At 33.3% G+C, this 25,377-nt stretch overlaps 1 protein-coding gene across 1 annotated transcript; it reads left to right on the top strand.

The window, feature by feature from the left end:
- Positions 1-13,400: 13,400 nt before the first annotated feature.
- Positions 13,401-24,448, top strand: LOC112734180 (uncharacterized). The gene is made up of 2 exons (XM_025783404.1): positions 13,401-13,487; positions 22,478-24,448. The coding sequence occupies exons 1-2, from the start codon at positions 13,401-13,403 to the stop codon at positions 24,446-24,448; spliced, it is 2,058 nt and encodes a 685-aa protein (XP_025639189.1).
- Positions 24,449-25,377: the final 929 nt, after the last annotated feature.

Below are 25,377 nucleotides of genomic sequence, written 5' to 3'. Positions count from 1 at the left end.
TCACCCAACTGTATGTCAATTTTTTCAATCCCTAAACAATTGACATTCCCTACAAACTAGGGACAACAACAGAAAAGCAAACAAAACAAAATGCTAACCCCCTAAACCTCAATTAAGTCGATCACATAGCAGCAGCCCAGCCATTGTCCATCCAAGAATTCCAACACCAAGTGCCAATGCAAATTTCCTTTCAGCTTTCTGTAGTTCTTCTTTCAACGAGCTCGCTTTGTTCTTCAGTCTTTGAATTTGTGGATCTTGTCCTTCAGGCTCTGCCCAAGCAAAATAATCGCATTCATCTCCTATCTGTTCTCAACCAAACCAACACGAACACACCAACATGAACACACCAAACACTTCAGATCCTCCAAACACTAACACCCAATGTTATTTTCAAACAAGAGACAGAAAAGTGGAGACTCACCTGATAGTTGACGCAGCCCCAGAATCTTCTTCCTGGGTTATCCGCTGTAGATGACGTCCGCAATACCGGTCTCTCTCCACAGAAGCAAGTCCTCCTTCTCCCACGACTCTTGGTGCTGCTACGCGAACCTTGGGAGGACGACTGACTAGCCATTCTCAGCAGACGAAGAACATCAACTTTGGGGATTAGGGTTTACTTATTGGACCGGATTTCATTTCTTTTTCTTTTTTTTTTCGTGCTTCCAATTCCAACTGTTAACTACAGCCAAACTACCAACTTTGCCACGTCGGACACGGCGTCAATAATTTGACACCCACTTAATGGAAGGACTTGATTGATGCAAATCAAAACTTTTTTGGATTTAAATAGAACAATTTAAACGTTGGGGACTAAAATAGAATTCACCCCAAACGTAGGGGACCAAAATAATAGTTTACCCTTATTCTTTCTATCTTCCAGTGTTGTTGTGTGGCGAAGTCCGGAGTGACAACAAAAGAAGGAATTATACTTGCACAGAAAGAGTATATGTATTAAGTAAAATACAACTAAGGTCAAATATATACTTGCATTAAACTATATTAATTATTCGAAATATGTGGCTGAAATGGCGCCATTCAGTTGAAAAAAATTCTACTAAATTTGACTCAAGACTTTATGTAATTTCTAGGGGGTATTCATGGTTCGGTCCGGCCCAAAAATTTGGTCTGGTCTCGAATTTTTTAGGGACTAATTTGGTGTGATTTCACCGTATTTAGAATTGGATAAGGGTCCCAAAAATAGATCCGGTCATTATTTTAGGTCGGATTCGGGCCATAGTTCGGGTCACCTGAACTCGGTCCGGTAGCCCCGTCATCATACACAATTAATATTTTGTGTTATTAGTGATAGATGATGATTATTCTTATGTGAAATTTAAGTATTGTAAACCTTAATATTTTGTGTTATTAGTCATTATAAGATTATAAATTAATGTTTTATGTTTAAAATACGTAAGACTTTAGACTAATCTATAATATTGTGTTATTTGTATTGATTTAAATATTTAGTGTTATTAGAAAATATCAGTATTGATTGTGGTTATGCTTTAATTTTAGAAAAGAGTTGGTTCTTGTTATATTTTTTTAAATGAATTTTACCATAGTTGGAGTCTTGAAAATTTAGATATTTTCACATACTAGCTTAGAAGAAGGTAATGTTTTTATCCGATATAATCGTGGTCCAAAAATGTGCAGGTTTCATCGAGTTTAGAATCGAATTCGGGTCTAATAAATAAGTCTGATATATATTTCGAGTCGAATTTAGGTCACATCAAACTCGGTTTTACCCGACCATGAACATTCCTAGCAATTACAAACCGGATTAAAGAGATTTAAAAAAAATGAGAACTTTTTTTCCACCAAAAAAATGAGAACGGTTTGATTGCAAGTGAAGTTGGTGAGACATTTATTGGACCTTGGTGACCTAAATGCAAGAGGCAATGATTTTTATATGAAGCTCAACTAGCCTGAGCTATTTTTAAATTATCTAAGTAGGTGACTTCCGTGGTGGCGTATTATTTGGTCTACTAACTTTTAGTCAAAGCTAGCAATTAGTGCTAAGTGCGGTAACATTAAAGATTTACTCCAGGAATATGGGTGAGATTTTGGGTTCTAAAAACAAGATTTTGATATAGACTAAAGTTTGAATCTGAAAAAAAAATTTACTTTTTCATCTTTGATTTTAAATGTGTTTAACTGGCTTGGATATCAATTTCATTTATTTATTTTTTTTATTTGAAACCTAAAAAGATTCTATTTTAGATAGAAGCGTTGGGTTCTGTGAAAGTAAGACGAAAAAAAGATTTTATATAAATATCTAATTGTTTTGAAAATTTTGTTTGAATTTTCGAATAAGTTAACTTACTCTATAAGTGAGCTGATTAATGCATTTTAAAATAAAATAGTATGTGCCACTTAATCCCTTAGATACAACTGAATTTATTTGATTTTCTACATTTCAAAGAAAATCTATTCGATATTTTTTCTGTTGACTAAAATCAATTCGACTTTATTTTTAACTTTTCTGTTCATAATATTAAAATTAAAAATTATAATAAAGAAAAGTATAAGACAAGTCATTTAACTAATTAGTTATACTGTGTATTCAGGGAAAACGAGAGAAGGGGAGAGCGGGGGCGAGCAATTGAGAGTGAAACACGGTGAAAAAGATGGTATGCCATCGGGAGAGATAAGGGAGAGAGCGTGGGAAGGTATGTATCCAGTGTTAAAGAGGGTTCTTCTCAAGAGGATTTAGAAAAGCCATCCAAGGTCTCTTTTAGAGATAAGGTCATTGGTACAGAAAATTTAAGGCCTTTGCATTAGTAGGGTCTTTACCTAGGGATGGTATTGCGACGGTGACAGGTAAGTAGGGTGATTTTTGTCTACCAAGTGTCAGTTTTACTAAGGAGGCAAAGAGCTGTCTAACTGAACCTTATAAGGAAGCCATCGTAATCAAGGTGCTGGATAAGTATTATGGCTACACGGCTCCTATGCATAAGATTCGGATAGTATAGCGCATCAAAGGAGGGTTTGATTTGTTGCATGTAGGGTTTGGGTATTTTTTTGGTTAAATTTGATATTGCTGCAGATCGTGAGAAAGTCATTCTTGGTGGCCCGTGGTTGATAGACGGTCACTATGTTGCAGTAAAGCCTTGGGATGTAGATTGTAGGTCATGCGAAAAATCCTTTGTATCAACGCTAGTATGGATTCGAGTCTCGAGACTTCCAATTTGGTGCTACCAGGAACAAGCAATGCTACAAAATGCTTCTGCAATAGGGGTTTCGGTAAAGGTAGATTTGGCCACTAAACTTGCAGAAAGAGAAAAATATGCCCGAGCTTGTGTTCAAATTAATCTTGGGTTGCTTGTAATCAAATATATTATCGTGGAGGGTATGACTCATGAAGTAGAGTACGAGAGTTTACAGCTGATTTGTTCTACTTGTGCATGGAGAATGAGTCCTTGAAAGGAAACGGTGATTTATTTGGTGATGGAAAAAATAATGAAGCTCCGACACTAGTGTCACACAACAATCATGAGATTCAAAAAGAGGCTGAATCGGAAGCTCGTGATTTGGGTGAGAATTCTCGTAATTTGAGTGAGAAATTAGGAGTTGTTAAAGGGAAGGATGCGGTTACGGAATCATTGGCTCCTCATGTGCCTGATGGTCATGTTAATGAGGCATGCATGGATGATAGAGAGGACTGGCAACAAGTGCTGCGTAAGGAAAAATTCACAATGGGCCAGCCATTAGGTTTGAAGGACCAAGATGAAAAGCAGCACAAGTATAGATCGAGAAGGGTTCCAAGGCCCAATTTGCACAGTGATGGAGGCAAATCAATTGACATTAGGATGGGAAAGCGAGAAAAACATGAAATTACGCCATCTCCATCGCGCAAAACTCCTGCACGTCGTGGAATTTCTCTACGGAAGCGTCCGCGGCCTTCCTCCCTGCAGAACTTGCCAGTTGATAAAAATGGTGGCGCAATGGAAAAACCTTAGTAGATGGAACCATGGCAGGTGCAACGTTAGGGGGTCCGAAGGTGACAATTATTGAGGATCAGAGTGTGCCAGTACCGCAGGACAAACCACCTATTGAGGTTGGTGATTCTATTTAGAGTTTATGTTCTTATTTATTCTGTCCTTATTATTTATGGATAATTTAAATATGATTGTTTGAAATATTAGGGGTGCTTCTAATAAGTTAGCCCGGGTGCATTGTAAGGAACTTGTTTGAAAATTTAGACATGTTTTCTTTATTGTGGTTGAAACCCACTTTCCTTTTCAGTATTTAAAATTGTTTTGGGAAAGATTAGTGTATCACTCTGTTGGTACAATGGAAGCACAGGGGCATAAAGAAGGTATTTGATTTTTATCCTCTATGAAGGGTGTTTGTTGTAAGTTCATTGATGTTTTTGATCAGGGTGTTATTGTTGAGGTTTAATTTGATAATTAAATTTGGAGGTGTAGTGGTATTTATGGTAGTCCTCAATTTAATAAAAGGGTTCTCCTTAGGGATTATCTTGTTGCACAATCCATGGTTTTTCAAGGACCTTGGATTGTTCTTGGTGATTTTAATGACGTCATATTTTCTCATGAATCTAAAGGCTGTCAATTTTCTCATCAAAGAGCAGACATGTTTGCTACTTCATTAGAGGATAGTGGTTTGTTTGATCTGAAGACTATTGTGAGACAATTTTCTTGGTACAGGAGGGTGAAAAATTATATTGATGTGGCAAAAAAGCTTGACTGAGTCTGTATAAATAGTAGTTGGTTATCTATCTTTCTAGAGGCTTATGTAGAAGTTTTAAATAGGATTCAATCTGATCATTGTCCTATTTTGATGCGTTGTAAAGGTCGTCCTCAGCTTAAAAGGAATCGACATTTCTGATTTGTTGCTGCTTGGGTTACTCATCCCGGGTATAGGGATATTGTGAATCATTCATGGTGGTCTATAATAGAGGGATTCATGGCAAGCTTTCGAAAGTACAGAAGACTTCACTAGAGTTTAACTCGAAGGTATTTGGTAATATTTTTGTTAAGAAATGTGAATTAGAGTAGCAGATTAATTATTTACAAAAGCGTTTGGAAGTGTTGGATAGCATTTATTTACGTCAGAAAGAGCAATAGTTGCTTGATGATTATAATAATACTCCAGTGCAAGAAGAGCTCCTATGGTTCCAAAAGTCCAGAGAGCAGTGGGTAAGGTTCGGGGATAGGAATACAAGATTCTTTCATATTCAAACTCTTGTGTGAAGGAAGCATAATAAGATTCATGGCATTTTTCTCAAGGATAGAGTATGGGAAACTGATCCAGAGGTTCTGAGTCAAGAAGCAGAGTCTTTCTATAAAAGCTTATTCTGTCATTTGGATGATGTTGATTTGGGCTGCCTTGGTGATGTGCCTCTTCCTTCTCTAAATGAGGAAGCTTGCAATAATCTTACGGCACTAGTTACTATGGAGGAAGTCATAACAGCTATTTTTCACATGAACTCTTTTAAACCTCCGGGTCCTGATGGGTTTCAAGCTTTCTTCTTCAAAGAATATTGAGAGATCATTGGTTTTGATGTTTGGAAGATGGTTAAGTAGGCATTCTCCGGTGTTACTCTTGATCCGAGAATGATAGAGACTCTACTGGTTCTTATTCCAAAGGTTGAATCACCGGTATCTATGAAAGATTTTAGGCCGATTAGTCTATGCAATGTAGTTTACAAGATCATCACGAAGGTCCTTGTTAATAGGCTCCATCCTTATCTTGCGAAGATTGTTAGCCCGCTTCAAGGAGAATTTATTCCGGGGCGAGGAACTCCTGACAACATCATTATTATTTAAGAAGTCCTCCACTTTATAAAGAAGACTAAATCAAAGAAAGGCACACTGGCCTTTAAGATTGATCTGGAGAAATCTTATGATAGAGTTGACTGGATGTTTCTAGCTCATACCCTTAAAAGCTTTGGTTTTCCTATTCGTACAATTAATTTGATTATGAATTGTGTCACTGCTTCCTCCTTATCTATTCTTTGGAATGGAAATCATCTGAATGGCTTTACTCCTAGTCGGGATCTTAGACAAGGAGACCCTATGTCACCCTATCTTTTTGTGTTTTGTATGGAGAGATTGGCATACTTTATTAGTCATTAGGTTGCTTTGGGCTTGTGGGAGCCGGTTGCTGTTTCTAGAGGGAGACCAAGAATATCCTATTTAATGTTTGGGGATGATTTGCTTCTATTCTATAAATCTACAAAGAGATAAGTGCAAAATGTGATGTTGGTTTTAGAGACTTTTTGCAAAACATTTGGGATGAAGATTAATGTGGAGAAGTCTAAAGCACTTTGCTCCAAGAATGTCTCTTCAACAAGGAAAGAGGTTTTCATTGGGGTATCCTCTATCAGATTTGTCCAGGACTTGGGCAAGTATCTTCGAGTTACCCTTAGCCATTCTAGGGTGATCCATTCAGCTTTCAATGGTGTCTTGAATAAGATTCAGAGTAGACTAGCAAGCTAGAAAGGGAGTTTACTCAATCGGGTTGGTAGACTCTGCTTGGTTAATTCTGTTGCAGCCGCTATTCCTACATACCAGATGCAGGTCTCTATTTTTCCTAAAGGAATAATTAGTAAATTGGAGTCTATGATGAGAAATTTTCTTTGGAAAGGACAAGTTGATGGAAGAGGATTAAATCTTGATAGTTGGAAAGGTACTGGTTACTCCAAAAAAATATGGAGGTTTGAGGATTAGAGATTCTTATTGTGTGAATATTGCTCTTCTTGGAAAGCTAGTTTGGACTTTTTTCCAGCAGCCAAACAAGTTATGGGTCCAATTGTTGGATGCCAAATACCGATCATCTCTATATGACTATTTTAGTTGCCCTAAGAATAAGGACTCTCCCATTTGGAGGAGTCTTTGCAAGGCTTGAAAAGTGTTGAAGGATGGGTTTGCTTGGTGCATTGGGATTTAACCCCGAATTTTTGGTTTTTTTTTTTAGCCGGAGGAGAGAAGGACGGTTATCTAATGAGATGGATTATGTTCACATTTCTGATCGAATCTCCAGATACAGGATATTTGATCGGTTGGTAGGTGGCATTTGGATACTCTTTATTCTCCTTTATCTCAAAATCTGAAAGGTAATATTCTCTCTTACAATCCAGATGTGCAAGCAGGTTTGGAAGCGGGTTGGTATTAGTTTGGGTCTGATGCCAAAGTTTATGACTCACGCAATGGTTACTTGTGGTTGTGTAAGCAGCTGTTTGGTTGGGAGGAGCTGGAGAATTGGCTTTGGCTTTGGCACCAGCTGGTTTTGGAAAAGAACAAGTTTTTGGCTTGGTAGTATCTTAAAGAGGCTCTTCCTACTGCAAGTTTTCGCTTCAGAAGAGGGATGCTGTCATCGGATAGGTGCCTAAGATATCTTTCTAGCCAGGAATCAGTTTTACATTGTATTCGGGATTGTCCAAAAGCTCAGCTTATATAGCATAGGTTGGATATTTCTTGTCTTCCTTTGGATTTGAAGAACTGGTTCTTGTATCATAGTAGAGAGCATCCGTTCAAGTTTTTTTCGGGATTTTGGTAGATATGGCGAGTAAAGAATAATGACATCTTTAATCCTCATGAAACTTGGCCTCCAAAAAAAGTGATTTGTCTGGCATTAACTTCAGAAAAGGAGCTTAGGAATATTTTTGAATTCAACGCATGTCCCTTCTCTCTACTCTAAATGGTTTTTGAAATCCCCATCCATTGGTACTTTCAAGATTAATTGTGATACTAGTTATCTTGATTCAGGTGATAGTGTTGATTTTGCTTGTGTTATTAGAGATTGTAATGGGAGTTGGCAAAAGGGGTGTTTGAAAATGATTGAGAGTAATAGTATTCTTCAAGGAAATTGTTTGCTATTTGGAGATGGTATCTCTTAGTCTAAGATGTGGGTCAACGAGATGTTATTTGTGAGACAGATTGTGTGGAAGCGTTTAATCTTGTTACTAATCACCAAGATGGTCTTGAATTTATTGATCTATTGGTGCTCAAAATAAGAGATATCATGCATTGGAATTGGCATGTTGACTTTCGTTTGATTATGAGAGATGCAAACACGGTGGCAGACACTATGGCAAAGATGGGGATGAAGTTACAACTTTCTCATGTAGAGCTTCTTTTACCTTGAAAGAAGTTTAAAAATAATCTTAAACGAGACTGTCCCTATATTTAAGTAGTTCCTTTATTTTGTTTGTTTTGTTTTTCTTTGTTTAATTTATTTCAATCATAAAAAAAACTAATAATTGATTTTAAGTGCTTGTTTAACGCTTTCAAGATTCAAGACAAAAACATCTAAGTATTTTATCTTTTAAATAAAATTACAAATGTGATATTGTGTAAAAATTATTTTATATTACATGGTATTTTTTTTAAAAAAAAGGCTATAATTATATAAAATAGTTAATATAAAATAAAAAAACTTACATAACATTATTAGTAGAAAATATATTTAAATATTTTATGTTGTTTGTAATATAATCTAAGAAAAAAAATGCGTGGAAGAAAAAAATGATTTAAAATATTTAAATATTTTCTGTTAATAATAGTTTGTAATATAATTTAATAAAAAAATGCATTAAAAAAAAGGATTTGGACTCGTTTACCGCAAGAGTCTTTTTTTTTTCTTTCTTTTTTATTTTAAGGGATACAATTTTTTTCCCAAAGAAAATATTGGATAAGTTTATAAATTAATTTTCTCAAAACTAATGACATGGTTTCTCTCTCCTCAGCTACTTTTTAAACAATATTGCAAAATAAAAAACTATTTTTTGTTCCCCTATTTTTACAAAATACAAAGAAACAACTTTAAAAAAAATAAAAAGGTAATATTTTTTCAAAAAAAAAAAACAAATCAATTTTAATTTTATTTTATGCTGGATCCGAAAAAAACCAGGAGTCACAGACATCCTCCAAGAGAGCTAGATGCAGCAGCAGCGCCAGTCAACCACAGCCATCAACAGCAACAGTCACTAGCCCATCAAGGAGGACACTGAGGTTCATGGCAAAAACACCACCTAGGGCCTGGAAGGCATTGGGATGAAGAACATAGTAGATTTTAGTGTTTACCATCTGTTTTATAATGAATTTGCCAATGACCAAGGGTTAATGTCTCTGTGATACTTTAGACACCCTACTTTAAGACTACTACTATCATGTTGATCTCTTTTGTGTTGTTACCTTTTCATGGTTATATTTAAGGCTTGTTTAAATATTGTTATGGTTAAGAGAAGCTACTTTAAGACTTCTCCATTATCTAATGATTTACATGAATTTTCAACAGCAAAGTTATGTGAATTGACAAATTAAGCCTTGTATTTATTAGTATATCAAACTAAAATAAACTTGTACAGAGCCAAATAATGTATGTCAAAATACAGGAACTCATTACTATTCATTTCACTCAAAAACCTTACAATGTTTACAGCAAATGCCTTTACACATACAGCCTCCAAAAAATTTCATTCTCTTTATATCACTGTTATCACCCAACTGTATGTCAATTTTTTCAATCCCTAAACAATTGACATTCCCTACAAACTAGGGACAACAACAGAAAAGCAAACAAAACAAAATGCTAACCCCCTAAACCTCAATTAAGTCAATCACATAGCAGCAACCCAGCCATTGTCCATCCAAGAATTCCAACACCAAGTGCCAATGCAAATTTCCTTTCAGCTTTCTGCAATTCTTCTTTCAACGAGCTCGCTTTGTTCTTCAGTCTTTGAATTTGTGGATCTTGTCCTTCAGGCTCTGCCCAAGCAAAATAATCGCATCCATCTCCTATCTGTTCTCAACCAAACCAACACGAACACACCAAACACTTCAGATCCTCCAAACACTAACACCCAATGTTATTTTCAAACAAGAGACAGAAAAAAGGAGACTCACCTGATAGTTGACGCAGCCCCAGAATCTTCTTCCTGGGTTATCCGCTGTAGATGACGTCCGCAATACCGGTCTCTCTCCACAGAAGCAAGTCCTCCTTCTCCCACGACTCTTAGTGCTGCTACGCGAACCTTGGGAGGACGACTGGCTAGCCATTCTCAGCAGACGAAGAACATCAACTTTGGGGATTGGGGTTTACTTATTGGACCGGATTTTATTTCTTTTTATTTTTTTTTCGTGCTTCCAATTCCAACTGTTAACTACAGCCAAACTACCAACTTTGCCACGTCGGACACGGCGTCAATAATTTGACACCCACTTAATGGAAGGACTTGATTGATGCAAATCAAAACTTTTTTGGATTTAAATAGAACAATTTAAACGTTGGGGACTAAAATAGAATTCACCCCAAACGTAGGGGACCAAAATAATAGTTTACCCTTATTCTTTCTATCTTCCAGTGTTGTTGTGTGGCGAAGTCCGGAGTGACAACAAAAGAAGGAATTATACTTGCACAGAAAGAGTATATGTATTAAGTAAAATACAACTAAGGTCAAATATATACTTGCATCAAACTATATTAATTATTCGAAATATGTGGCTGAAATGGCGTCATTCAGTTGAAAAAAATTCTACTAAATTTGACTCAAGACTTTATGTAATTTCTAGGGGGTATTCATGGTTCGGTCCGGCCCAAAAATTTGGTCCGGTCTCGAATTTTTTAGGGACTAATTTGGTGTGATTTCACCGTATTTAGAATTGGATAAGGGTCCCAAAAATAGATCCGGTCATTATTTTAGGTCGGATTCGGGCCATAGTTCGGGTCACCTGAACTCGGTCCGGTAGCCCCATCATCATACACAATTAATATTTTGTGTTTTTAGTGATAGATGATGATTATTCTTATGTGAAATTTAAGTATTGTAAACCTTAATATTTTGTGTTATTAGTCATTATAAGATTATAAATTAATGTTTTATGTTTAAAATGCGTAAGACTTTAGACTAATCTATAATATTGTGTTATTTGTATTGATTTAAATATTTAGTGTTATTAGACAATATCAGTATTGATTGTGGTTATGCTTTAATTTTAGGAAAGAGTTGGTTCTTGTTATATTTTTTTAAATGAATTTTACCATGTCAAATAATAGTTGGAGTCTTGAAAATTTAGATACTTTCATATACTAGCTTAGAAGAAGGTAATGTTTTTATCCGATATAATCGTGGTCCAAAAATGTGCAGGTTTCATCGAGTTTAGAATCGAATTCGGGTCTAACAAATAAGTCCGATATATATTTCGAGTCGAATTTAGGTCACATCAAACTCGGTTTTACCCGACCATGAACATTCCTAGCAATTACAAACCGGATTAAAGAGATTTAAAAAAATGAGAACTTTTTTTTTCCACCAAAAAAATGAAAACGGTTTGATTGCAAGTGAAGTTGGTGAGACATTTATTGGACCTTGGTGACCTAAATGCAAGAGGCAATGATTTTTATATGAAGCTCAACTAGCCTGAGCTATTTATAAATTATCTAAGTAGGTGACTTCCGTGGTGGCGTATTGTTTGGTATACTAACTTTTAGTCAAAGCTAGCAATTAGTGCTAAGTGCGGTAACATTAAAGATTTTCTCCAGGAATATGGGTGAGATTTTGGGTTCTAAAAACAAGATTTTGATATAGACCAAAGTTTGAATCTGAAAAAAAAATTTACTTTTTCATCTTTGATTTTAAATGTGTTTAACTGGCTTGGATATCAATTTCATTTATTTATTTATTTATTTTATTTAAAACCTAAAAAGATTTTATTTTAGATAGAAGCATTGGGTTCTGTGAACGTAAGACGAAAAAAAGATTTTATATAAATATCTAATTGTTTTGAAAATTTTGTTTGAATTTTCGAATAAGTTAACTTACTCTATAAGTGAGCTGATTAATGCATTTTAAAATAAAATAGTATGTGCCACTTAATCCCTTAGATACAACTGAATTTATTTGATTTTCTACATTTAAAAGAAAATCTATTCGATATTTTTTCTGTTGACTAAAATCAATTCGACTTTATTTTTAACTTTTCTGTTCATAATATTAAAATTAAAAATTATAATAAAGAGAAGTATAAGACAAGTCATTTATACAAGAGAAGGGGAGAGCGGGGGCGAGCAATTGAGAGTAAAACACGGTGAAAAAGATGGTATGCCATCGGGAGAGATAAGGGAGAGAGCGTGGGAAGGTATGTATCCAGTGTTAAAGAGGGTTCTTCTCAAGAGGATTTAGAAAAGCCATCCAAGGTCTCTTTTAGAGATAAGGTCATTGGTACAGAAAATTTAAGGCCTTTGCATTAGTAGGGTCTTTATCTGGGGATGGTATCGCGACGGTGACAGGTAAGTGGGGTGATTTTTGTCTACCAAGTGTCAGTTTTACTAAGGAGGCAAAGAGCTGTCTAACTGAACCTTATAAGGAAGCCATCGTAATCAAGGTGCTGGATAAGTATTATGGCTATACGGCTCCTATGCATAAGATTCGGATAGTATAGCGCATCAAAGGAGGGTTTCATTTGTTGCATGTAGGGTTTGGGTATTTTTTTGGTTAAATTTGATATTGCTGCAGATCGTGAGAAAGTCATTCTTGGTGGCCCGTGGTTGATAGACGGTCACTATGTTGCAGTAAAGCCTTGGGATGTAGATTGTAGGTCATGCGAAAAATCCTTTGTATCAACGCTAGTATGGATTCGAGTCTCGAGACTTCCAATTTGGTGCTACCAGGAACAAGCAATGCTACAAAATGCTTCTGCAATAGGGGTTTCGGTAAAGGTAGATTTGGCCACTAAACTTGCAGAAAGAGAAAAATATGCCCGAGCTTGTGTTCAAATTAATCTTGGGTTGCTTGTAATCAAATATATTATCGTGGAGGGTATGACTCATGAAGTAGAGTACGAGAGTTTACAGCTGATTTGTTCTACTTGTGCATGGAGAATGAGTCCTTGAAAGGAAACGGTGATTTATTTGGTGATGGAAAAAATAATGAAGCTCCGACACTAGTGTCACACAACAATCATGAGATTTAAAGAGGCTGAATCGGAAGCTCGTGATTTGGGTGAGAATTCTCGTAATTTGAGTGAGAAATTAGGAGTTGGTAAAGGGAAGGATGCGGTTACGGAATCATTAGCTCCTCATGTGCCTGATGGTCATGTTAATGAGGCATGCATGGATGATAGAGAGGACTGGCAACAAGTGCTGCGTAAGGAAAAATTCACAATGGGCCAGCCATTAGGTTTGAAGGACCAAGATGAAAAGCAGCACAAGTATAGATCGAGAAGGGTTCCAAGGCCCAATTTGCATAGTGATGGAGGCAAATCAATTGACATTAGGATGGGAAAGCGAGAAAAACTTGAAATTACGCCATCTCCATCGCGCAAAACTCCTGCACGTCGTGGAATTTCTCTACGGAAGCGTCCGCGGCTTTCCTCCTTGCAGAACTCGCCAGTTGATAAAAATGGTGGCGCAATGGAAAAACCTTAGTAGATGGAACCATGGCAGGTGCAACGTTAGGGGGTCCAAAGGTGACAATTATTGAGGATCAGAGTGTGCCAGTACCGCAGGACAAACCACCTATTGAGGTTGGTGATTCTATTTAGAGTTTATGTTCTTATTTATTCTGTTCTTATTATTTATGGATAATTTAAATATGATTGTTTGGAATATTAGGGGTGCTTCTAATAAGTTAGCCCGGGTGCATTGTAAGGAACTTGTTTAGAAATTTAGACATGTTTTCTTTATTGTGGTTGAAACCCACTTTCCTTTTCAGCATTTAAAATTGTTTTGGGAAAGATTGGTGTATCACTCTGTTGGTACAATGGAAGCACAGGGGCATAAAGAGGGTATTTGATTTTTATCCTCTATGAAGGGTGTTTGTTGTAAGTTCATTGATGTTTTTGATCAGGGTGTTATTGTTGAGGTTTAATCTGATAATTTAATTTGGAGGTGTAGTGGAATTTATGGTAGTCCTCAATTTAATAAAAGGGTTCTCCTTAGGGATTATCTTGTTACACAATCCATGGTTTTTCAAGGACCTTGGATTGTTCTTGGTGATTTTAATGACGTCATATTTTCTCATGAATCTAAAGGCTGTCAATTTTCTCATCAAAGAGCAGATATGTTTGCTACTTCATTAGAGGATAGTGGTTTGTTTGATCTGAAGACTATTGTGAGACAGTTTTCTTGGTACAGGAGGGTGAAAAATTATATTGATGTGGCAAAAAAGCTTGACTGAGTCTGTATAAATAGTAGTTGGTTATCTATCTTTCTAGAGGCTTATGCAGAAGTTTTAAATAGGATTCAATCTGATCATTGTCCTATTTTGATGCGTTGTAAAGGTCGTCCTCAGCTTAAAAGGAATCGACATTTCCGATTTGTTGCTGCTTGGGTTACTCATCCCGGGTATAGGGATATTGTGAATCATTCATGGTGGTCTATAATAGAGGGATTCATGGAAAGCTTTCGAAAGTACAGAAGACTTCACTAGAGTTTAACTCGAAGGTATTTGGTAATATTTTTGTTAAGAAATGTGAATTAGAGCAACAGATTAATTATTTACAAAAGCGTTTGGAAGTGGTGGATAGCATTTATTTGCGTCAGAAAGAGCAATAGTTGCATGATGATTATAATAATCCTCCAGTGCAAGAAGAGCTCCTATGGTTCCAAAAGTCCAGAGAGCAGTGGGTAAGGTTCGGGGATAGGAATACAAGATTCTTTCATATTCAAACTCTTGTGTGAAGGAAGCATAACAAGATTCATGGCATTTTTCTCAAGGATGGAGTATGGAAAACTGATCCAGAGGTTCTGAGTCAAGAAGCAGAGTCTTTCTATAAAAGCTTATTCTGTCATTTGGATGATGTTGATTTGGGTTGCCTTGGTGATGTGCCTCTTCCTTCTCTAAATGAGGAAGCTTGCAATAATCTTAGGCACTAGTTACTATGGAGGAAGTCAGAACAGCTATTTTTCACATGAACTCTTTTAAACCTCCGGGTCCTGATGGGTTTCAAGCTTTCTTCTTCAAAGAATATTGAGAGATCATTGGTCTTGATGTTTGGAAGATGGTTAAGTAGGCATTCTCCGGTGTTACTCTTGATCCGAGAATGATAGAGACTCTACTGGTTCTTATTCCAAAGGTTGAATCACCGGTATCTATGAAAGATTTCAGGCCGATTAGTCTCTACAATGTAGTTTACAAGATCATCACGAAGGTCCTTGTTAATAGGCTCCATCCTTATCTTGCGGAGATTGTTAGCCCGCTTCAAGGAGAATTTATTCCGAGACGAGGAACTCCTGACAACATCATTATTATTTAAGAAGTCCTCCACTTTATGAAGAAGACTAAATCAAAAAAAGGCACACTGGCCTTTAAGATTGATCTGGAGAAATCTTATGACAGAGTTGACTGGATGTTTCTAGCTCATACCCTTAAAAGCTTTGGTTTTCCTATTCGTACAATTAATTTGATTATGAATTGTGTCACTGCTTCATCCTTATCTATTCTTTGGAATGGAAATCATCTGAAAGGCTTTACTCCTAGTCGGGGTCTTAGACAAGGAGACCCTATGTCACCCTATCTTTTTGTGTTTTGTATGGAGAGATTGGCATACTTTATTAGTCATTAGGTTGCTTTGGGCTTGTGGGAGCCGGTTGCTGTTTCTAGAGGGAGACCAAGAATATCCTATTTAATGTTTGGGGATGACTTGCTTCTATTCTATAAATCTACAAAGAGACAAGTGAAAAATGTGATGTTGGTTTTATAGACTTTTTGCAAAACATTTGGGATGAAGATTAATGTGGAGAAGTCTAAAGCACTTTGCTCCAAGAATGTCTCTTCAACAAGGAAAGAGGTTTTCATTGGAGTATCCTCTATCAGATTTATCCAGGACTTGGGCAAGTATCTTGGAGTTACCCTTAGCCATTCTAGGGTGATCCATTCAGCTTTCAATGGTATCTTGAATAAGATTCGGAGTAGACTAGCAAGCTAGAAAGGGAGTTTACTCAATCGGGTTGGTAGACTCTGCTTGGTTAATTCTGTTGCAGCCGCTATTCCTACATACCAGATGCAGGTCTCTATTTTTCCTAAAGGAATCATTAGTAAATTGGAGTCTATGATGAGAAATTTTCTTTGGAAAGGACAAGTTGATGGAAGAGGATTAAATCTTGAAAGTTGGAAAGGTACTGATTACTCCAAAAAAATATGGAGGTTTGAGGATTAGAGATTCTTATTGTGTGAATATTGCTCTTCTTGGAAAGCTAGTTTGGACTTTTTTCCAGCAGCCAAACAAGTTATGGGTCCAATTGTTGGATGCCAAATACCGATCATCTCTATATGACTATTTTAGTTGCCCTAAGAATAAGGACTCTCCCATTTGGAGGAGTCTTTGTAAGGCTTGGAAAGTGTTGAAGGATGGGTTTGCTTAGTGTATTGGGATTTAACCCCGAATTTTTGGTTTTTTTTAGCCGGAGGAGAGAAGGACGGTTATCTAATGAGATGGATTATGTTCACATTTCTGATCGAATCTCCGGATACAGGATATTTGATCGGTTGGTAGGTGGCATTTGGATACTCTTTATTCTCCTTTATCTCAAAATCTGAAAGGTAATATTCTCTCTTACAATCCAGATGTGCAAGCAGGTTTGGAAGTGGGTTGGTATTAGTTTGGGTCTGCTGCCAAAGTTTATGACTCACGCAATGGTTACTTGTGGTTGTGTAAGCAGCTGTTTGGTTGGGAGGAGTTGGAGAATTGGCTTTGGCTTTGGCACCAGCTGGTTTTGGAAAAGAACAAGTTTTTGGCTTGGTAGTATCTTAAAGAGGCTCTTCCTACTGCAAGTTTTCGCTTCAGAAGAGGGATGCGGTCACCGGATAGGTGCCTAAGATGTCTTTCTAGCCAGGAATCAGTTTTACATTGTATTCGGGATTGTCCAAAAGCTCAGCTTATATGGCATAGGTTGGATATTTCTTGTCTTCCTTTGGATTTGAAGAACTGGTTCTTGTATCATAGCAGAGAGCATCCGTTCAAGTTCTTTTCGGGATTTTGGTAGATATGGCGAGTAAGGAATAATGACATCTTTAATCCTCATGAAACTTGGCCTCCGAAAAAAGTGATTTGTCTGGCATTAACTTCAGAAAAGGAGCTTAGGAATATTTTTGAATTCAACGCATGTCCCTTCTCTCTACTCTAAATGGTTTTTGAAATCCCCCATCCATTGGTACTTTCAAGATTAATTGTGATACTAGTTATCTTGATTCAGGTAATAGTGTTGATTTTGCTTGTGTTATTAGAGATTGTAATGGGAGTTGGCAAAAGAGGTGTTTGAAAATGATTGAGAGTACTAGTGTTCTTCAAGGGAATTGTTTGCTATTTGGAGATGGTATCTCTTAGTCTAAGATGTGGGTCAACGAGATGTTATTTGTGAGACAGATTGTGTGGAAGCGTTTAATCTTGTTACTAATCACCAAGATGGTTTTGGATTTATTGATCTATTGGTGCTCAAAATAAGAGATATCATGCATTGGAATTGGCATGTTGACTTTCGTTTGATTATGAGAGATGCAAACACGGTGGCAGACACTATGGCAAAGATGGGGATGAAGTTACAACTTTCTCATGTAGAGCTTCTTTTACCTTGAAAGAAGTTTAAAAATAATCTTAAACGAGACTGTCCCTATATTTAAGTAGTTCCTTTATTTTGTTTGTTTTGTTTTTTTTTTGTTTAATTTATTTCAATCATAAAAAAAACTAATAATTGATTTTAAGTGCTTGTTTAACGCTTTCAAGATTCAAGACAAAAACATCTAAGTATTTTATCTTTTAAATAAAATTACAAATGTGATATTGTGTAAAAATTATTTTATATTACATGGTATTTTTTTTAAAAAAAAGGCTATAATTATATAAAATAGTTAATATAAAATAAAAAAGCTTACATAACATTATTAGTAGAAAATATATTTAAATATTTTATGTTGTTTGTAATATAATCTAAGAAAAAAAATGCGTGGAAGAAAAAAATGATTTAAAATATTTAAATATTTTCTGTTAATAATAGTTTGTAATATAATCTAATAAAAAAATGCATTAAAAAAAAGGATTTGGACTCGTTTACCGCAAGAGTCTTTTTTTTCCTTCCTTTTTATTTTAAGGGATACAATTTTTTTCGTAAAGAAAATATTGGATAAGTTTATAAATTAATTTTCTCAAAACTAATGACATGGTTTCTCTCTCCTCAGCTACTTTTTAAACAATATTGCAAAATAAAAAACTATTTTTTGTTCCCCTATTTTTACAAAATACAAAGAAACAACTTTAAAAAAAAATAAAAAGGTAATATTTTTTCAAAAAAAAAACAAATCAATTTTAATTTTATTTTATGCTGGATCCGAAAAAAACCAGGAGTCACAGACATCCTCCAAGAGAGCTAGATGCAGCAGCAATACCAGTCAACTACAGCCATCAACAGCAACAGCAACAGTCACTAGCCCATCAAAGAGGACTTTGAGGTTAAAATAATTTCAAAATTGTTAAAATAATTTCACTTAATTTTCAGTAACTTAACTCTCAAGGAGGCTGGTTCGCTAGCCCTTAAAATTATTCTCAAGCTTGAGTTTATTTGAATCAGTGCACACCTGCTTATTAAAATGGCTTGTTGTGCACGAGAAGAGTGTTGAATCATGTTTGTATCTTTTTTTTTTTTTTTTGAAATTTGAAAAACTAAGATAGCTTATCAATTCTCTTGGAGTTGTGAGTAGCGAAAGGTAAAAGTTAAATCAGAACGTAATTTGACAAATGTGGTAATAGCTTTTGAGTTGTGTAAAACACTCAGATCGAGTTTGAAAGCGGTTTCTGAGATTCATAAACTACTCAAATAAAATAAATCAAAGATAAGATTAATAAGATGAAAACAAAGATATATACTAGTTCGACTAACAAGGTCTACATTTAATACTCAACAAAGTCGAGAATTCCCCTATACAAATAAAATACTTACAAAATATTTTCCTCAAGACTTTTCTGATTAAGATGAATTAGATTACAACAAATCTAAGAACTACTATATATTATTGTCTCAAGTCTTCTCATGCAAAACTTGATTCAGATCATCATGAAGATAAGAACATACATTAAATACTCTTAAAACCTTTCTAGGTATCACAGTAACTTAGATCAACAAAGTGATCTATAAAGTTTAGATATTCTTGCCTCAATTCGTTTTAAGGTAAGCTTGATCAACAAGGGACTAAATTACAAATAATAAAAACATGTGTATTGAATACACTTCACAACTTTTGAGATCCATGATTCAAATTATATAAAGTGTAGGAACTAACTTAGATTGTGTTTATAAATTCGGTATGTGATAAACTAAATAAGACCTAGATTAGAAACAACATAAATTATCTCTTCTAAGATATAAAGAGTGTATAGTAAACAAAGAATAAGAAAGAATAAAAAACACTTGAAATCAAATGAGCAATAATTAATTTTAATTCAGACTATTTGTTCTTTAAAAGTTCGCTCAACATTCATATTTTGAAACTAAAATCAAGCTCTTTCTCTCAAAGAGCGACTACCAGTTCTTTGAGAAAATAAGAGATTTTTTATTTTGTTGAGACTAAAATCAAGTTCTTTTTCTAAAAAGCTCTCCACGCATTGACTATCAGTTCTTTGAAAAAATAAGAGATTTTTTTTTTTGTTGAATTTTAGATTAAAAAAGAAATTGACTTGTATACCTTGCTTTTCTTAGGAGGGTGAAGAGAAAGAAAAATTTGAGAAAATAAGAGAATTTTTTTTGGTTAAATTTTAGATTAAAAAATAAAAAAATAGTTGCATTTTGAATTGTGCAAATTTTTTAGTTGAATACTAAAAAAGAGAAACATAGAAATTTAAATCACATAACACAAATTTTAGTTGCATGGCACAATAATTATCTTGATTTGTGCAAATTTTCATAACAAAAAAAATACAGAAATTTTAATTACATATAACAGAAATCGTATTTTCTTCTTTTCTTTCACTTTTAACAAGTTGCCTTTTATCCTTAAAAAATTTCTGTGTTTATTGTCCTAAAATTTTTGTCTTTTTCCTTTGCAAATTTTCGTTTTCTACTTATGTTTCTATGAAAAAAAGTTGTGTATATCTTAAAAATGTTTCTATGTTTATCACCTTTAAATTTTTGTGTTTATTGTTAATAAATTTTTGTGTTTTATCTTTGTTTCTCTTCAAAAAATTATGTTTACCTTAAAAAATTTTATGCGTATATCATTGTAAAATTTATGTATTTATCGCAAATAAATTTGTGTTTTTTTACTTAATTTTTCTTTAAACAGTTGTGTTTATCGTGATAAAATTTCTCTTTTTCTCAATAAATTTCTTTATTTTCTTAAATTTCTTTTTAAAAATTGTATTTATCTTTAATTTTTTTTATATTTATCATCACAAAATTCCGTGTTTGTGTAAATAATTTTTGCATTTTTTTTTCTTATGCATTCTACTTCATAAAATTTTTAAAAATTTACAAAGAAATAAACAGATGGAAAAGGAGAAAACGTAAAAGAAAAATGAAGTAGAAGATCCACGAGAAGAAAAGGAAGAAAAATTGAGAACAAAAAAAGAGAATAACATTTTAAATCCGTCTTCAAAAAAGTTTAATTTGACAATTTAATCCTAAATAAATGTTACGCTAAATTTTGATTTAAAAAAGTAGACAAATAAATTCTTGTTGTTTAATAAAAGACATAATAGTTCCTAAATATTTTTAAAACTCTATATCAATTTCTCTATATAAATGAACAATATAGCATAAGAATAGATTTATTTAATGAAATAAAAATTTGAGAACTAATTTTGTAATTAAAATTTATTAAAGACTAAAATGTCTTATTAAAAATTTTTTAGAGAATGATTTGGGTTATTACTAAAAAATTGAAAAATTAAGAAAATGAGGCGGAAGAAAAATTGAAATTGAAAAAAGAAAAAATTACAGAAGAAAGAAAAAAGAGAAGGAAAAAAAAAGAAGAAAAATATTAAAAATTAAGCGCTGAATAAAATAAATAAAAAATATATTTTAAGATATTTTGTTAAATTTGTTAATTTATTATTTTAAAATGGTAAGTTTCAAAATTATTACTTTCACTTATAATTTATTTTTAAATTAAAATTATTAATTTCAGTAATAATCTCTTTTTAACTTTAACCATTATTTTTGAGATTTTCTTTTGGAAAAAAAAAAAAAGAAAAGAAAACCCTTATCCCGGATTATAATATATGCTGTTAGAGACTTTAGTCGGTTTTTAACCAACCACAATATGTATATGGCACAATTCTATTATGGGACACTCAAATAAAGATATTTATTTTATTTTTTGTTAAAAATATTTTTTATTATATTTTAATTAATTTTTATATAATTTATTTGGTATTTTTTGTTACATATTATTAAATTTTTAAAAAAAAATTTTTTTAAACAATAAAAAATATTTAAATTAGACTAAAACAAAAAAATTATAGATTAATTATTAGATTTTTTTTAAATTGTTTATATAAAAAAATATGCTACACTCATCAATTAATATTATATATATAAATTTTTTAAAGTAAAATTTATCATACGAGTTATATCGATAACAAACTCAAACCTCTTAAAATTTTTACAAATAAAAAAATAACTAATTTATATTCGTGCGATATATAAAACAATTATTATATTATTATTATATTATAGATTAAAATTCACTAATTTAAATTTATTTTTATTTTTAATATAAACATTAGAAATAAATAAAATTTTTATAATTAGATGTAGTGTAACAAAATATATATAATATTAATTAATTTTTAAAAAATTATGGAAAAAATAGTTTCTTTCTAATAAAGTGTTATTAGAAAATTAACATTATCAAAACTAATTTCAACCAATACGATATAATCAAGGACGGATACATGGGGGGCAAGTGGAGGCCTGAGCCCCCCAGCTTTTAAAAAAAAAAACATTAGTAGTAAAATTTAAGCCTAATCCATAAACTGTAATAATTTTTAAATTTTTTAAATCCCTAAATTGACTAACAGAAACACTAGTGACTAGATTACCTTTTTTCTTTGACGTTTAGGATTCCTTATGCAGCCATAGTCCATAGCCACGCACTGACGCACGATGCCCTCCACTCCACTTAATCATTGACCACTATCTTACTCTCACAACAGTACAACTATATACAAGACAATGTACATTTTATTATATATTTTAAATTTTAAATTTTTTATTATATATCTTAAACAATTACTATGCAGATTTTATTGTTCTTGTTGATATATCTGTACTGTGTGACTGTGTATTAGTGTATATTATTAATTTGTCTAGTGACTAGTGGTTTTTTTATTTTTTATTTTTAGTAAAATTGATAATGATTTAGTAAAAAAATATTATTAATTTATTATTGATGTTTAATTAATAAAAAATATTTAGACTTTATTTATTCATGTGAGTATATAATTATTTGATTTTTTTTTCAGATAAAAAGAAATTAGAATATTTTATGATGAGAAAGCAAAGTAAAATTGATGCAATTTTTAAGAGAAAAGCTGCTGATAATGTTGGAGTTCAAACAAGTCGACTCTCTAATCTTATTTCACAAGAAGTTCAAGTAAGTGAACTCTCTAATCTTACTCAAAATACACATGAACATGAAGCCAAAGTTCCAAGATTAGAAAGAGATGTTGATATCTCTTTACTAGAAAGGGATCCAGAAAAGCGACGTCCAATTTGGCAGTATAATGTCAATGAACGTGACAAGATTCGTAGAGCATACATAATAGCTGGGCCATACCAACCAACAAATATTAGCTATCCAGCTTCTGGTAATAACAATCACCGTCGATATTTTCAATCTTCTTGGTTTAAGAAATTTTCAAGTTGGTTAGAATATTCACCAGAAAAAGATGCTGCTTATTGTTTGCCTTGCTACTTGTTTAGTAAACATTATGGTGCTCGCAATGATGGAAAAAATGCATTTTCAGAGTTAGGATTTAGTAATTGGAAGAGAGTAAACAATGGAGTGAATTGTGCATTTGTATGTCACGAGGGTTCTATTCCTAATTCTCCTCATAATTTATGTGTGAAATCTTGTGATGATTTAATGGCTCATTCTAAGCATATAGACAAAGTTCTTGATAGGCATAGTGATGAAACTATTGCAAATAACCGATTAAGGTTGAAGACATCTATTGATGCTATTCGATGGCTTGCATTTCAAGCATGTGCATTTAGAGGCGACGATGAAAGTCCTGGATCTTTGAATAGGGGAAATTTTATTGAGTTAATTAAGCTTTTAGCTTCATGTAATCAGAATGTTAATAATGTTGTCCATGAAAATGCTCCTGGAAATGCTCAATATATATCTCCCGATATTCAAAAAGATATATTGCATATCTTTGCTAGAAAAGTGCGTGCAACAATTCGAGAAGAAATTGGTGATTCTAAATTTTGTATAATTATTGATGAAGCAAGAGATGAGTCAAAGCGAGAACAAATGGCTATGGTTTTGAGATTTGTAGACAAGCATGGTTGTGTTCAAGAAAGATTTTTTGATCTTATACATGTTTCTGATACGTGTTCTTTGACATTGAAAACAGAAATTTCATCAGTTCTTTCTCGTCATAATCTTGATGTTCAAAATCTTAGGGGACAAGGGTATGATGGAGCTAGTAATATGTGTGGTGAATGGAATGGATTACAAACTCTATTTTTGAAAGATTGCCCTTTTGCTTATTACATTCATTGTCTTGCTCATCGATTACAATTAGCACTTGTTTCTGCAGCCAAAGAAGTTTGTTATGTTCATCAATTCTTTTCAAAATTTACCCTAATTGTGAATGTTGTGACTGTTTCTCCTAAACATCATGATCAGTTAAGGGTTGCTCAAGCAAATAATGTTGCAAACTTAATTGTCAATGATCAAATTGTGACAGGTAGTGGACTTAATCAAATTGGTACTTTGCAAAGAGCTGGAGATACTAGATGGGGGTCTTATTTGAATTCTGTACGTAGCTTGCTATGCATGTTTGATGCTACTTGTGAAGTTCTTGAAAAAAGCACTGAAGAAGGTAATTTCTCCACTCGTGGTGATGCTAGTGCTGCTTATGATGCTATCACATCCTTTGAATTTGTCTTTGTTTTGCATTTGATGAGAAATATTTTGGAAGTTAGTCATGATCTTTGTCAAGCTTTGCAACGAAAAAATCAAGACATATTGAATGCTTTAACTCTGGTTTCTACTACCAAGACTTTAATCCAACGAATGAGAGAATCAAGTTGGGAGGCTTTCATAAAAGAAGTTATATTATTTTGTGAGAAACATGAAGTTGAAGTTCCTGATTTGAATGCAATGCATATTCCTAGAAGAGGCCGAACTCGCAAAATTGTTGACCAAATTTCAGTGGAGCATCATTACCGTGTTAATTTATTTCTGGCTGTAATTGATACACAGTTGCAAGAGATTAATGGAAGATTCAATGATAATATGGTGGAATTGCTTACTTTAAGTTAAACTTTAGATCCCAGAGAAAATTATAAGCTCTTCAGTGTCAACAAAGTATGTGAATTAGTAGAACGGTTTTATCCAGGTGACTTCACTGACCAAGAGAAATTTCACATTAGAATGCAAGCTCAACATTATGAACTTGATGTTCCTAATCATGTTGAGTTAACTAACTTGTGCACAATTTCGGAGTTATGTCAAGGATTAACGAAGACAGGAAAGTCTTTAACATATCCTTTGATTGATCGTTTGATTCGCTTGGTATTAACTCTCTCTGTTTCAACTGCTACAACTGAGAGATCTTTTTCAGCTATGAATATTGTGAAGAATAGACTCAGAAACAAAATGGAAGATGAATTTCTTGCTAATTGTCTTTTGATTTATATTGAGAAGAAGATTGTTGAAAGATTTGACACCGATTCTATTATCGACGAATTTTATGATATGAAAAATCGACGTGTACCACTTCGTTAGTAACAAGTACACATGTTTTTTTGTACTTTAAATATATAGTCTCTGTCGTTATATTTTTGTAATGCATCTTACATTATAATTTATTTACATATTTTTTTAATATTATATATGTTATTGGCCCCCCACAATAACATTTCTGGATCCGTCCCTGGATATAATAGGTTATTAAATATATTTAATACAAAACACATTGAATATAAACTTTTGTTGAGTTTAAATTTTAAATAATTTTTAATTGAATTTTGAATATTCTTATTTTAAAGAGTTAGAATATTTTAATATCATATTTTTCGTATCTTTTTAATTGAGTCTTTGATTTTTTAGATTATAAACTTTATTTATAATTAATGATATGTTTCAACACCATTAATTAGCCACACATATAAAAAAACGGGAACAATTTTATAGTCATAATTATAATCTAACTTTATAAGTAATACAATGAAACTACGTATAAGTATAAT

This window comes from Arachis hypogaea, chromosome 13 (assembly GCF_003086295.3).
Source record: "Arachis hypogaea cultivar Tifrunner chromosome 13, arahy.Tifrunner.gnm2.J5K5, whole genome shotgun sequence".
Classification (NCBI taxonomy): domain Eukaryota; kingdom Viridiplantae; phylum Streptophyta; class Magnoliopsida; order Fabales; family Fabaceae; genus Arachis; species Arachis hypogaea.
Note: the sequence above shows the minus strand (reverse complement) of the source record. Positions and strands in the feature narration are given on the sequence as shown.

What these genes read in the sequence shown, in the direction of transcription:
- LOC112734180 (XM_025783404.1), top strand. Translation starts at nt 13,401, where the DNA reads ATGGCAGGTGCAACGTTAGGGGGTCCAAAGGTGACAATTATTGAGGAT. An exon ending in AGGACAAACCACCTATTGAG is followed by an intron (nt 13,488 to 22,477) that starts GTTGGTGATTCT and finishes GCAATTTTTAAG; the next exon opens with AGAAAAGCTGCTGATAATGT.